General features: G+C 39.7%; 1 protein-coding gene across 1 annotated transcript in view; it reads left to right on the top strand.

Moving 5' to 3' along the window:
- Nucleotides 1–16,074, top strand: part of SATB2 (SATB homeobox 2) — a 120,395-nt gene that overhangs the window by 49,570 nt on the left and 54,751 nt on the right. Inside the window, exon 5 of the mRNA XM_009890164.1 lies at nucleotides 3,206–3,324. Coding sequence (XP_009888466.1) covers nucleotides 3,206–3,324 — 119 coding nt within the window. The remainder of the gene's footprint in view (nucleotides 1–3,205; nucleotides 3,325–16,074) is intronic.

The following is a 16,074-nucleotide window of genomic DNA, read 5'->3' as shown; positions in this document are numbered from 1 at the left end:
GCAAAAGATACAACGGAAGGTTGTATAGGAGCTGTCTGTTACCATCATCTGAATATGCCTCTAATACAATTCCTTCTCCCAAATCAGTTTTAAAAAAATATCGTGCCAAATGTGAAATGTCATTACAACCCCCTTGTGGTTAATATATTATTGACAGCAGCAAATTGCAGAGTGGTCTCTTAGGAGTCAAACTGCAGAGTAAATGCTGCTGTTTATTAATGTGTTCACAGTGCCTCAAGTACAGAAGTGGAGAGGGGCAGCACGGGGAGCTCTCGCTCCCACCAGCGACGGTACTCTGTCTCTGGTTCTCAGTGCCCACACTCTCCATGCAGCCCAGATGGGGATTCTGATTGCCGCTAATGGGGAATGTAATCATTCACTTTGATTTAAAATTGTTCTGTTGTTTTTTGGGTTTGGTTTTTTTTTTTCTGCTAGGTGTATTATGTGGCTGCAGCTTAGCTACCCTTAGCATACGGCTCCTTTGCAAACTAATAAATCCCAGTTAATCAAGCAGAGGGGAAGGCAGGTAGGTGAGGGGAGTGTGAGTGACAGAAAGAAATCCAATTATTTCAGCATTTCCATCTTTGCATAGAGACCTCTGTCTTTCCTGTATATTGTATAACTCATTTCAGTACTAACCATGAGTTTTGTCTCTGCTGGAGCAAGATTTCTTGGAATGTGAGCACATCCCATGTTTTTCTCCTTGAACTTACTGCACCAGTTTTTCTTTGTGTGGATGTTTCTTAGCTCCTGGTCTAAGTAGTTTTCATTCCACATGGCTGTCATGGCCACACACATACCAAACATATCTGCTACTTCATATAATCTATTCCTTCTTTAAGGATTTTCCCAGGAATACTCTGCATTATTTAGAAATTTGCAATTAGTCAATTTTTTTTTTTGCCACTCTCTTCTGAATGGATATTTCCTTTCTGCAGCCTTATCGAGATTCCTAGCAGAAATACCCTTAGGATTCCTTTCCATTTAACAGCGAGGATATGTAGTTTGAAAGTTGTTATGGTTCCTTCCCCTGCTCTACTGTCAAGCAGTTGAAGAGAATCTGTCCTGGGATTTTTCACCAATGGTTGATTTACTATTAGGTTTTACTATTTAGTTTAAGCTTTGCTTTCTCAGATAAACGTTAACGGGTTAAGATATTTTGTGATATTTAATAGCCCTACAATTTCAGTAATGTCGATTTATTGTAGAACTAGAGGATTTGGGGGGGGAAGTAAAAGGGGGAGTCAAATTGTTACGTAGACAGAACTAAGCAATTTCCCCACCCTTCCTTTGTGACAGGAAATTTAACTACAGTGACTCTAAAAAAAAGCAAGTTATCTCAGCTCAACTTTGTTCAAAATCCTTCGTTAGCAGAGGTTGTCTCCATGTCAGGCTTTCAGAATACTATTGCTTGTTACAATGACTTGGAGCAAGGGAGGATTTATAGGGAGGGAATTGCTGCTGACTGCCACAATGCTAGGTTTATGTCTCAAAATATTGATTTTAATTAGAAAATTGAATCTCAGTTTTAGAAATTGAAGCTGCCACTTAAACAGGCTCTTACTTCATAGCCTTCAAACTCTACTGCAGTGCACCGTAGCAGTCTCTGAGTGGAAAAGTTAAAGCGAAAAGGCAGAAGAGCCTCTTTACTGGAAGTGAAATTACCTGTTGAAGACTGAAACTAATTTGCACCACCTGGTTATCTTAAGTTTCTCAGTTTTGCTCACATTTTTTAAGACCCCAAAACTCAAGAGTCCTGGAACAGCTGAGTCCTGTGATACTGAAGTGAATGGAGTAGAAGGCTGGATAAATCTGGAAGAGGGAGGGGATGTTTTTGTTTTTAAAGCATTGTTAAAATTGAGTAAGCCAATGTGGAAGCTTTGTAGCTTTCCAGAGATGGACAAGATCCCATTTTGTACAAAAGCCTGCAGGAACCCATGGGCCAGAGCTTGAACCTATGGTAAAAAGCGTATTGGAGCTGTGAGATCATCCTCGCTCTCTCATCTTTGTGCAGAAAGGTCACACAATGTGCCAGGGCTTTTTCTGAGCTTTGACGTAAGTGAGGAAGGAGGGCATAAGGAAAATGGGATTTCTGGAGAAGGTGCACTGGTTCCCATGTGTTAGTGGTGTTAGATTGCATTTCCTTGCTGAAAATTTACACGTGCTGGGAATGATTTGACCCTGGAAGAGTTCAAGGCCGGGGGGAAGGAAAGCAAAATGTTGTTGTTAAAATGATGCCTCCTCTATAGAATGGATGAAGGGAGGGGAAAAAAATGGAAAGGAAAAAGTACCAATAACTAGGCTCTTTCCCACCTTATGGGCAGAAGCATCCCAGGTATAAAGTATAATTTTTATGGGTAACAGGTGCCGCAGAACAATTCCACTCCTTTGCTTCAGTTGGCTTGGACTGAGTCGCTTAGAGGGAATTCGCAAAGAGTAGAGAGGGGTGATGGTTAAGGAAGTGATATTTCAGTTTTGTTGAGCTTTTTTGTGATTTTTGGCTGTTCTGTATTGTAGTATGCGTAGTTCCCTTCTCTCTGAATGACACTGTTAATTTCTCTTTTGGGTGATTTTTCACACAAGGGCTAATCACACGTTTCTGTAAATTATATTAATTTAACTTATTTGCCTAACTGTTGTTCTGCAGCGAGTAGCACGGATGTTCTCTGATTCTTGGCTGTGTGGTCTCGCTGCATTTGGAAGTGGAACAGAGACATCTGAAAAGCATTATTTGGATTATGCATGCTGGAGCATCTAATCTTACCTTTAGGATCTGGTTCCTAAATCGTGCTTGTTCTCACCCGGGTGCAGTGAGCATGTGTTCCCCAGCATGGCACTGCCTGTTATGCAACTAAAGTTTAGGTACTGATACTGTAATATCACAAGTACAAAGTAAAGTAGAACTGCGCTCCCCCTCCCCGCCCCCGGCCGGCCTGAGCTGCAGATCTCAGTCGAAGGTTGTTCTGCATCTTTTTTTGCATTATTATGCAAAATAATAATTATTATTTTCTAATTTTAATTATGGCTGGGAATATAGAATGGGGAATAAGACCAATTTTGTGTACTCATCAGACACTTCTCTTGGTTTTAAAGTCAGAAATGGGTGATCATTTTGCACTCGCATGTTGTTCACTTTCCCTGGAAAAGATTTCTAATTGTGCAAGATATTTTACAACACTTTTTGTCTTTCTTTTTGTACTTCCAGAGTATGATTTCATCCATTGTAAATAGCACATACTATGCCAATGTGTCAGCAACCAAGTGCCAGGAGTTTGGGAGATGGTACAAAAAGTACAAGAAGATTAAAGGTAAATTGATTTCTTTGTGACTTTCCAAGTTCTTGAACTTCTACTGACAGTTTGAGATTATTTGCTTTAAGTAAAAGCGATAATAAGCTATAATAATACTAGTGAATTTGTCTACAAAGAGGGCACAGTCACAGCACATTTGAAATTAAATCTGATACTTTACAAACAAGGCTGGCGTGAAAACACAGTCCACTTAAAACATGCTTAAAATATCCCATTTAGCTGTGCTGAAAGATCAACTGTGTTTTGAATTAAGCTAAAAAGTTTTGGAAGAAAAATATTCTGGTAGCTCTGGATTCAAAAGTTAAATTGCTATGTAAAGTACCTTAGTTGTGTTTTATTCATGAAAGCTAAAAACCTGTCTTTTTAAGTTACACGTGCCCTTGCTCTATTTTCAATGCTACTAAGTGTACTGGCATTCCTACCGTGTTTTATTGGGTGGAATCTGGATACCAGTGGTGCATTTAGTACCTGATTATTAGGAAACATTGCTAAATAACAAGGTGATGTACCCACTGAAGTTAAGATGAAAATAACCATTGTTTGCATTTTTTCTACAAAGAAATTGTATTAGTTGGTTAGCAGAAAATGCCTGAAGGCACTAAAATTAATCTGTGTAAGTACATTCTACTCTCACTGCTGAAATGTCTGATCACCTTCTAACAGTACATGAAGTGATGTGACAAGCATCCATCATGTAGTTTGTTCTTTAATTCATCCTTTCTTTTGGGAAGGGACTTGTGTGTGTACTGGACCATTTGTTTTGGTAGGTTTTTTTGTTTTAAAACACACATGTGCTTTGAGCAGGAGTTTGGGGTTTGGGGATAGTCAAAAGCTTTTCCACAATACCAACTGGCTCCTCTCTCCCCAGATGTCCATCAGCCTTGGAGATTAGCTTTACCCTGTGATAGGTTTTTTCATCGTTTTTCTCTCTGTTACACCACTGAAGGGAAGATTCATTGTCTGAAAGAAGACATAGGCTATTTTTGTTGTTTCTGTCTGTGATCCTTTTAGTGGCCAGTAAAATCATAACAGGATTCGCAAGCATTATGCTATGCATTATGCAGGGTAATGTCCTGTCCTTCTTGAGAAGCCATTGTATTTGTAGTCACATGAAGATTAACATCTTTCAAAAAGAATCTGCCGTCTTTCTCTCTTAAAAGGCTGGCATACATGAGCTATGAAAGATTGCTTGTTTAGTTTCCATAGGATAGACTAGAAATCTGCATAATAATACCATAAAGAGTCTGCTCCTTGAGTTAGGAACACGTGAAACAAAATTGCCTAAAATATCAGAACAAGTTCTGAGGCATCTGGTTTTCCTCTGCATGTCTGGCTTGTGCAGAGCATACCTGTAAGATGCTCGGGCTTGTGCTGTGCAGTGATTAGATTTTCACTAGGGGAAAAAGAAAAGATGACTGTTTTATGGTAAAATTATTTATGTCTGGAAGGAAGATTGTTCAGGCAGAAGTGGGGTAACAATGCAGATGAGGAAATGGAGGTGTTGCTTTTCACCTACTAAGATGATTTAGGCTTGAAGTGAAAATGTTGATTAGACATTTTAGTACATGGTTACCCTCGTGCCAAATAAACTCGGTAGTTTCTTCTCACTTTAAATTGCCGTTGTGTGACTCAGAAGTGTTTCTTTTCTCTAAATGGGGTCTCTTAATAAAAGAATTTTATTCAAAGTGCTCTAACATATCCTCTTGGTTAAAAAACAATCAAAGGAATCAAACAGCTTCAAGGTCATCACCGTTCGCTTTTACTTGCCATTCTAGGAGAACAGAGATGGGCTTTTTTTTTTTCTTCTTCTTTTTTTCCAAACTGGGCAAGGGTGCCAGTTGCAGAGGCACTGAAAGCCCTTAACTGTAGTGTTCTTAACTGTAGAGATGCCACTACAGCTTCTGAGTGTTTCTAGCACACTGCCGTCTTCCACTTTCTTCCATTCTTAGAGCACTGAATTCTTTTAAGCTCTTACTTTTTTTTACTTAGTAAATGCACAGTTAAATTGTTAAGTGCAGTAAAAGCAGAATGAGACCTCAATCAAGAGGTCAAGGATCCAAACCTGAAGAGGTTGCCAGATAACTCTGTATCTGTGCTATTCAAAGAGACACAGCCAGTCGTTGCTGTTTGGAAGTGTATGTGTGTGTTAGTAGGAGGAGAAAAAGGAAGGTTAAGGTACGTGTGAAGTAAACACAAGCTGCTATAAAGCAGTTCAAGTAGTGTTGATTCATCAACCATATGAGTGGGAGAGAAAACAAAGAGTCTATGGCAGGTACAGTGGTGCACAGAGAATAAACAGCCATGCAACTTCAGGGCAGTAATCTAAATCCCCTGGAAACAGGAAGACTTCTGCACTTCTTTGGGTGGTGTCAATTTCTCATCACCGCTGTTTCCTTGAGGTTTTGTTTCTTTTCTGTAGCCAGGTATTCCTACAGGACAGCTCAGTTAATATGCAAAATCAGTGACTTGAGTTATATGCTTCAGTCGTCACATGTTCCTTTAATAATAATTAAAACATAAGCAGTTAGGTTTTCCATGAAGGTGAGTGGATAATGCTGTAATTCATTTTTCAGATTGTAATCTGGATAGATAGGGCAAAAATATAATTTAGAGTCTTTGGGACCAACATCCATATCCATTTGTAACTCTAGAGCTGGTTATTAGAAAGTAAAAGCAAAAAACAATGCACATGAGCTGTGGTAAAAGCAAAAGAGGAAGGGACTTCAAAATAACTTTATTGACGTTGCAAACTAAATGCAGCCTACAGTGTTAAATGTGTTTCCTATTATCTGCTAATGTCTGTTTTAATAAAACAGTGGGAACTAAATGGTTGCTTCTTAATCAAAACCATGATTTCCTAAACATAAGCTATGTGATTCTGTTACAAATTGCCGCATATAGATCTCCTAGGTCAAACTTTTTTCCTTTCTCATAGAAATAAATAAACAGTAAAATAATTATACACTCTGGAAGATCAAAGTAATTACAACTGAAGCCAGGCAAAAATAAAGAGTTCTCTGGGAAAAAAAAAAAGAAAGCAAAGCATCAGGTTGCTGAGTATATAGTTAATGTTTAAATAAATATAAGAAAGTGAACAATCAATAATTTGATATCATTAGCAACAGATGTAAAAGCTGTACACAAATGAAATTGCATCAAATCTCAAGTAAACATTCTCAGTGTGCATTCTGTTCAACTCACCGAAAAAACAGGGAAACTATTTATGCTTGTAATTTAAAAAAAGTTTTCAGTTAGTTCAGCTCAGCATGGTAATTTTGTCTTGTGTCACGAGGATGCTAGAATAAAATTCTGCTCGAATTTTTTCTCCCACCCCGCCCCAGCCCCTTAAGGTTTTAAGACATTCACAGTTTACTCAGCGGCACGAGAGTTAGTATACAGACAGATTTGGGAATTGGCTGGTGTGAGGATGGAGGCTTTTTGTCTTCTCCTGGCTCTGAGCCTACCACTTGGGATACGTGCAAGGACACGCCTCAGTTTACAACAGGATGTCCACGCTTTCCAGTCTGCTTGGGATACATGTATATATTTGAAGGAAAGCCTATATTAATACAGTTCTGTACAATGGAAAATGTACAGTAGTTGGGAAACAAAAAGCTTGTAGTCCTTCTGTGAACTTTCTCTTCCCCTCATGGATGTCTGTAATCATTTGGGGTGATAGTTGAGCTATCTAGCTTGTACTGTAATTTTGTTCAGAGTATGCACCGTGAATGAATTTAATATTACTACGTGAAGGCTTTTTTAATCTCTTTTTATTTATTTTTAAATTCTTCTTCTTTTTGAGACATGCAAGGTGTTTTAGTACACAGTTGTGCGTACATGACGGGGTTTAAGTCTGTCTGAACCTACTTGAATGAAGAATTAGAGTTCCACCATTTTAATAAAGATTACATATTAATTGGGGACAACTATACAGCAATGGCTTAGTCCAGTGGTTTTCAAACTCTCTTTCTACTGCCCAGTCCCACGGGGTTACTCCTCTCAATCTGAAAACTGCTCGTCTGGTTTCTCTAGATGCTGAACTTGCTAAAGCTGGGAGAATGTATTCAACGTTGTCGAAATTCAGGATTTGAATTATTGTTTAAAAGGCCTGCATTGGTTCTTAATTTGATTAACAAATAGATACACAAATAAAAATAACACTTTGTAAGTAACTACATACCTATATATATGTATGTATGGGAAGAGGTATTTCAGAACTTTGCCATGCAACTCAGATCATTGTCAAGGGATCGAGCTTGTACCAGTTACCTACTCATTGCCCAGTGTTTTGGGTTCGTAGCATTTAGAATATTTTTTAGCTCTGTTTCTCAATAGATATTTCACTTCCAAGTGTCATGCTTTCTATTTTTATCAGAAGGACTATCACTGTATCAGAATTCTTTCACAACTGAAACTCTTTACTGGTGTGAATTTTTTCTTTTTGCCTGATGACACAACTTAGCTTGGTGGGAGGAAGTTAGGAAGGCAGAGGGGAGAAATAAATACATTGTGAACTTAAAAATAAAAAGACATATTTTCTTTGTCTGCGTATTAAGAACATTTCATCTTTGCTTCTGCCATCAGTGGCTGTCAAAATATAGCTTTCTGTGGATATGAGTTTTGAGGCTGTGGCAGTCTCAAAGTTTTTGTGAAATGATGAGGCTTTCCAGTTTAAAGGAGGAGGGCTCCGTTATTTCTGTTTCAACAGATCAGGAATGTAAGCAAAAGCTTTCATAGCTTCCTTAAGTTGAGAATCTGCTTTGGCTGCTCTTTGATTTTTCCAAGATTCCTGATTTGTTGTTCGTGTGTTGTTTTATTCTTGAAAGTATGTTTGCTTACTTCCCGTAGTGGATAGACAGAGCAATCTGTTTTTCTTATGATGGGTTCTAGAGGCTGTTGTAAGTTCAGAGGGGCTAGAAACAGGATTCAGAAGGGCTCCCAGCTCTGTTATTTCCAGGCTGAAGGAACCTAGGGTTGCGGCACAGTGTGATAATGCAGTGTGAGTCAGGGGAAAATTGTCTTTACGTGCTTTGAGGAATAGTTTTTAATTGTTCCTCTGAAGCAGATGTTGTGGAAGCCTCTTGAAAAAGCACACTAGATCTTTCTCAAGCAGTGTTTTTGACTTTTAAAATTATCCTATTTATTGATACATGCACGTGCATATCTCTCTATGTAAATAGAGGGGTTTATATATATGCATGTATGTATATATATGCATATATAGATCTTGACCTTTTGCCATTTTAACTAACAGATTGAGGCAGAAATGTTAAGTTTTTTAGGAAAAGATCATTTCATGTCTTGTTTGGATATTAGTTGCAGCTCTGGCACTAAACCAGTTCGGGTCATTCAGGTCAGCTCTGTGGCTCTTGACATTACTGTAATTTTTCCTTTGCTTACTTTTACGCTTCTGACTGTGTGTTTATTTCACTAAAAATAGGACTTCCCTCACTTTCTTAAGGAAAAAGGAAAGAAAATAACATCATTCACAGGCAAGCTTTTCAGCATCTAGATGACATACATGACCTGAAGATCATCTGACTCAGAGACATCCTCTTAGTCTGTGGATTGCTGTGCTGTTTTATGAGGAGAGTAGCTCATCGGTTTGCACTGGTCATGAACAGAAAGCGGCATCTCTTAAATATAAGTTTAAAGTTGTCAAGATTCAGCAAGAGTTATAGGCCCCTTGACTGCTTTTTTCCACACCCACATTAGCATTTTGTATTTCAGCGTTGTCCCTGATGTTAAGTGCCAGTTTGGGGGATTAGTGCGCATGTATTGTTAAGAAACAATTTACCCACTGCAGTGCATTCCAGGGGCTTTATAAGTTGTAGCCCTCTTGGCTATTCATCTCTGTGAAGAGAATTAAAACAGACCCTTTGGGTTTTTCTTTTACTTATTTTTAACTTTTATCTAAAGTAAATGCGTATATGAATTTAAACTTTGCAGAATGTCTTTCATGTCTTCTGGCTGTTTTGGAGCAGTGGCTCTCACTCTTAATAGTACATGAGTCGTGGCAGAAGGATATGTGCAGTGAGCTAAAGGCCATCTCTTGCACGTGCATGTGGCTTGAGCTGCAGCCATTACTGCTTTAAGGAATATATGTCAGTACAATAAAGGTTGGAAACCTTTCTGTAGAGAAACTGCCTAGCCACTTGTCCTGTGTCTTGTTCCTGCCATGCGGGGACATTATACCTTTTCTAATTAAGAGATGCTGACCAAACCTACTGAAATAATGTCACTCAACTTTATGGTTTTCACGTCTCTTGTTCCAAGTACAGTGCTTTCCTCAGTGAGGACCAGTTGAGTTCTGAGGCAGGGTCTTCTGCCCAGCCACTTTTGAATTCTTACTAAAGAGTGGTTGTCGTCTTTTTTAAAAAGCAAACACTTTTTTTTTAATCTGCAGACTCTCAAAGTGAATTTTCCTTCATATTAAAAAAAAATATTTTTGTGTGCTGCCAAACAGCAACATGTTAGCTCAAAAGGAAAGGAATTTTTAGAAAGCAAGCGTTAGGGCAGATTAGATTGGAACAGGAGGAAGACCTGAAGCTTAGGTACAGCCATAAGCTTTCCTGGTGTGAAAGCTGCAATGTGGCTGTCTGTGAACACATGGATTTCATAGAATGCATAACTCTGTCAGGAGAATTGAATTCTGTTCACTCGAAGTATCTGAAGAGTTTACAGGTCTCTCTTGATGATGTTTGTATTCTGTCTCATTCCTTTCACCATCTCTGATGTTATGAGTCAGGAAGAGATGCATATGTATCTCCTGGAGGGATTGCACAATTGACTGGGTATACTAGGAGGTTTGCACCTCCCTCTTGAGGTGCCCACGACAGGTTAGTACTTAAATAGCAGGACAGACTTGAAGGGAGATATTTTTATATCGGATGAGACCATCAGTCCATCTAAACTGCTGCTCTGTGTATTTCTGTCAGACAGTTCTGAGTAATGTTTGCCCTGCTTCTCCTTTTCCATTTCACCTGACCAATATTCCTGCATTAGACCAGGCGGTCGCTAAAACACCGTCAGCGTAATGCTTTTCTCTGCCCTATGGATCTGGCATGTTCTGTCTACAAATGTTGTTAACATCCTTATGAAGGATGTGAGTTTGTACTTCTGTGTGCCCTCTTGAACTTGTATAGTGACCGAAAAATAATCTAAAAATGAGTTAAATTCTTCTTTTCAGAGAAGCATCTTTGGAAGCAATGCAATCCAGGGACAGTCCATCAGAAGAATATGTTTAGGCAGAATTGACAGAAAACATGTTAGCATGTCTGTGTCCCGAGGGATGACTTGGATCTAGTTTTTGGGACAAGAGGAGAAGGTCAGCTGCACAGAGAGAGTCAACAATGTTAGTATACTCTGCTCAGTTCACCTGAAACTGATGCTGATCACAGGCGCACTTTAATGATGGTTCTTCTAAATACAAAAATAGTGACTTGTGCTTTGGTGGGAGTTGAGCAATTTGCAACACAACAAAGAACAGACAATGGCCTTTCCTGTCTGTTTTCCATTAGGCTTGGATAAAGGCCTTTGCTACCCACAGCCAGGGGCCAAACAATGTCCATATGTACTCGATACCTATTTTGAGGTTATTTGCTATCCTGCAGGAGTAGAGGAAGGGAAAGGTTTTAAAAGTTTCAACTTCTTCTCAAGTCTGCCTCTCCAGTCAACTTGCTTTTTCTCCAGTCCTGACTGCAGGAACAAATGGCCCAGGCAGAGATCAGACAGTGAATGAAGTCAGTGAACGACTTTGGGTAAATATGAAGATTAGATGTTGAACGAAGATGAGACTCCTCAGACCAGCCCTTTGCACTGAAGTGGTTAAGTGGGCTGTGATTAAAAGAAATAAGTAATTATCCTAATTATAGATGAAAAGATACAGAATTACCACTTTAAAAGCACCTCCTGTGCTCTGGAGTGGTTCTGTTATTTACAAAGTGGTAGTTGGTAATTACGTAGCATAAGCAAGAGGGCATCCTCTTGGTGTAGTGCAGCAGCCCTGTCTCTCTGAGGCGGAGGGTGGTATTGTGCCGGAGAGCGCTTTATCCCCCAAGCACAGCTCCAAAGTTCAAGTCTCGCTCCAGTGAGTAGGATGGTGCTAAGCCAGGAGAAACTGTGGGAACCTTTCTGTCTCAAGCTGAGTGCAGGGTACACTAGAATTCACCGACCTCTCCCTGCTTGGCCATGACCACCGCTGGTAGTGGCTTTTATGATCACCAGGTTTTAAATAATAAATAAAACAAAGAAGCAAACTCTGAAGCACTGGAGAACAGCCCTGGGTGGTGACATCCTGTCACAATTGAAGCATGGCAATTCTGCCGGCTAGTAACTTATTACAAAACGTTTCTTTACCAGCCTCTTCCTACTCTGGGGCAAAGTGCCCCTATGCCCGTGGGACTGAAAAGTTCAGGACTTGCTGGGTCATGGGTGCTGGAGGGTCCTCTGTGTCCCCGTTGCAGTGCAGTGCTGGGAGACGTGTTACGCTCTTGCTCTCCCTGCCGCATCCGTTATTGTGCACAGGAATTTGGTTTCCAGTGCTGTCAGTCAATTCAGTGCCGCTCCTAAGCCCTAAATGCCCCACAGGCTGTTTGTCAGAATGTTCCTATTAACAAGTCAGTGAAAATAAAGGGTGAGGGGAAGGGAAGGTGGAGAAATAAATTTTATTTTAAATCTTTTAAGCTGGTTTTATTTCAAATGGAAAGTTGCATGCAGACCACCCCAAGTTATTGTGCTGTGGACTGCGTCAGCTGCTTGACTGTGCAAGGAAGATTTGGGTAGGGGTTAAGAGCATCACACAGGGGAAGGGTGCACTGGATTGCTTTTGTGCCGTATCCAGGAAGTTTCTAACTCACTACGGAGTTGAAATACATTGACACACGTGGTAATCATTATAAGAAGAGAAAGGAACATTGAAATATGACAATTTGCTGCTCCCATTCTGGGGATTATGTTGCTTTCTGACTGTCCTGTAGAGGTAGTGACATGTCCTAGGGGGTATAGGAAAATGAAGGGCAGATGCTATCCTGCAGTGCTCCGAGAGCTGCTTGCTGAGTTTGGCACAGTACCTGTTGTTCAGACACCTCGAATCTGCCTACCTCGTGTATGGCTTCAGAAGGGTGGGTGGCTCTGAAATATGGCAGTAGCGTTTTTCTTGGTTTAGAAGAGCTCTTCAAGCAGAGAGGCAGTTCAATGCAGGGAGAAAAGGGAAATGCTGCCATGTCTTTTGCTGTGGTCACACCGCAGATGGAGGTGGATAACAGCCTCCTGGACCAGCTTTTGTTTAGCTAGCACAGGCATCGCTAGCAGAGGAAGTTTGTCAGCAGTACTTGAACATAGACAGTACATGTCCACGGAGCCCCTTCCTTCCTAGTTTAAGGTCCTGGTGCTGTGCCTTCACTGCTTTGTATTCCAGTATATTCAAGTACCAGCCTATTCATACAGGACTACGAGAACTTTAAGTGTACCCCCAGTTTGCATGGAGCAATAGCAAACAAGGGAAGGAGAAGGCAAAGACTGCAATGGGGTAGGAACATGGAAAATGGAGGATGCAAATGGAAAAAGCCTGTCTCAAGAAGATCTAAGGCAAAACATTGATGTCACAGCAGCTTTGTGGCTCCTGTATCCCTTTTTCCTTAGAGCACTGCCAGCAAGCTGGCCTTTCTCCCAGGGCAGTGCCAGTGTCCATCTCAGGGCTGTCTCAGGCTCGCTCCTGTCCAGCCCCACAGAGCCCTACCAGTCCATAGTTACCAAAGAACAACAGGGAATCTGATATGGGCAATGTGTTGGAGAAGGAAAGAGTCTTGAGGAGTTGAGTAATGCACATTTTTTCCATCCAGCGTAACTGTTAATGGTAACCTTTTATTATTGAAGTGGTTGAAGTGACTAGAATCTGGTTTGTTTATTGGGAGTATGTGCATGGCTCTATAGTCTTACATGATCGAAAAAGGAAACTGATAATAAGGGAAAAATACACCTATGGAAGTAAGTCAGGTGATGTCTCTGTGTAATTGTAATTCCAAGTAGCACAGCAGAGATTAACAGCCTGGCAGCCTTTTCATCTTAAACTTTATTTTTATAGGGGTTTATAACTTGGCACTAAAGTCAGGAGTGGGTGGAAACTTGGCAAATGTGGTTCAGCCCAGAAACTGAATGTTATTTATATTTATTTCTCACCAAGTTTTCAAAAACACTTGGTTACTGTTTTTGTGTCCTAACAAGTAGTAATTTGTTGGTTTCAGTGACTTATTCTCTGTGTATTTCTTAAACTACAAAATAGTTCAGAACTTATTTCAGCTCTTCGGAAACTCCTAGTGGAAGGACTCTAGATTTCCGGGGATGTAAATGAAGACCAAAAGTAGCTCTTATTGTATTTTCTTTTAGCAGGATGCTCCAAGTGTTTCATGTACACTAGGCAACATCTTTATTCTATTTACATCAGAGTAATTCCTGATTGCCGAGTAGCTACTGCACCTTTGGAATAACTACATTTGGTTTTGCTGGCAGTTGTGTGTATTTAATGGCATTACTCAGGTGCAGGCTTACCGCAGAGAGGCTGAGGAGGCAATAGTTAGTATGGCCATCTGGGCTCTGGATCGGCCACATCACAGAACATGGTCTGGGGCTGTCATAAAGCAGCCCCTCTTCCTGGCTCCCCTGCCCACACATGACATCTCTATGTCCATGCTGGGTCCATCCCTAGTATTAACACTGCTCATATTTCATACTTGACATTGTTTTCGTGTCTGTTCCTAAAGCCAGAGGCTAGCAGTTTAGAGCCTTCTGTACCTGATTTTCAGGGAGGACTACTGACGTCGTGAGGCGGGGCATTTGAATAGGGATTTTCAATATTTTCAGCAAACTGAAATACTGTGTTATGTCTCTGGCAGGCTGTGAGTAACGTAGCAAAATGGTCATTTGCTGGCAATAGTGTTTGTGTATTGCATGTATTACATTGCATTTCATAGTTGAAATATACTGCACAAATAAGCACTTATTTGGAAAATCAGTTGGGTTCAAACATTGGCTGTTGTGGAAAAATTGAATTAATTTTCTTAGAAATGCTTAAATTTTATTTTAAAAGTTTTTTTAAAGCAATTATTTCATAGAAAGTTAAAGACATTGTGGGTTTTTTCTTTAAAAGAAAGGGAAGAGGAAGTTAAAATTTCTTGCAAGAGAATCCTGGGTACTAATTCACCTAGTTGTAAAATTCAGTACTTGTGATGTTCCGGAATGACAGCTCTAAAGATAGTGACTGTATGTGTTCATGTGTGCGCAGGGCATGACTCCCTTCCCAGTGAGAATTCAACCCTCTCTGTCTGAGATTAACTGTGGAAGGTGAAAAGAGCTGTCTTTCTATTTAAAAGGGAACAGAGAAAGTCATCAGTAAACTGTCATCCCGAGTATTAACTGTGTAAAGCTTCAAAGCTTTATATAGATTAAGTTTTAAAAAAGAGTTCAAAGCCTTGTACAGTTGTTAATCATTACACAAGTTATAATAGTATTATGGCATTTATGAAATAAATCCTATCTTGTTACTTGCTGAGAGCAATACAGGGGTGAGCTGGTAGTTTTCTACTTGTATGATGTGTGTACCTGAACACTTTTCTATTAGATCAATATATGAATGTCTATCCAATTGCATGTAGTGAGGCTCATGGAATCTGCAAGCTACTGTAAAATGACTTCTGATTGCTTGAAATTATCTAATGTATATATAATAGTGATATAATATAGCTAATAGTTATATTTATGTACTTTTAAAACTTAATTTCCTATTTCAAATACTACTTTTAGAGGAAATTTAGCTTTGTAACATACGCGTTTAATTTTGCAGTTACATGAAAAGATATTGCAGTATTGCTGATATAAGATACTTAAAAGGGACAATATGTACCTCTAAAATTACAGTATATGCATCTCTAAAATTGCGGTATATGCATTTGGTTTGTAGTGTTTAATTTTTTGTAGTAGGGTGTCACTTAAAGACCATGGGTCTTTGTTTTTCTAAACAATTTTATTTTTTTTAAGAGAGTGGGGCCACTTTCTTTAAAGTGGACATTAATGCAGAGATGATCTAAGATTTCTGGACAGAGTCATAGTGATGAGGCTTTGGATATAGGAACCATTGCTGCAAAATCTTCCAATGTGTGAATCACACGATTTTGTAGCGTGCTGTCATACAAACAGTTTGATTCTGCTGTAGTGCATCTGGGTGAATTGACATTAACAGATAACTTTGTCCACACGCAACGCAGGGTAGAGTTTATGTCCGAAAAGATACAGTTGATGAGTTTGTAATGAGAAGCTGTTCCATCAGCTGCACAGGGAATGGTCTGGTTTCCATTGGGGTTGTGTGAGTGAATACTATTTTGAGTTTCTTTCCTCCACCTAGATGCCAGTGATTCTGAGACATTCACCACTTTTAAAAGTGACTCAATTTGGTGACAGATTCAAAAGTTAGTGACAGTGTGAGTGGAAATGTCCAAGCTTGTTTCTTTAGGAATGAGGCTGGAGAGGATGCCTGTTACCAATTTGATAAGGAGGCTCCCTGAGCAGTGGGTGATGCCTGAGAAGTCCAAAAGAATGTTAATTATTGCTGTTGCTTTTACTTTGTGCTGCTTTTGCTTATGTTTCTTTGCAAACTAAAGTGGGTGCTGTTGTGTACAGTCACCTGTAGTAACCTTTACTCTAACAGTCTTCTTGTAAGTGCAAACTGAAATGACAGCAAACTAATTTTTCTCTTTTAACAGTGGAAAGA

Source organism: Charadrius vociferus, unplaced genomic scaffold, assembly GCF_000708025.1.
Source record: "Charadrius vociferus isolate BGI_N301 unplaced genomic scaffold, ASM70802v2 scaffold147, whole genome shotgun sequence".
Classification (NCBI taxonomy): Eukaryota; Metazoa; Chordata; class Aves; order Charadriiformes; family Charadriidae; genus Charadrius; species Charadrius vociferus.
The sequence above is the reverse complement of the archived record's forward strand: the minus strand, read 5'-3'. Positions and strand labels throughout refer to the sequence as shown.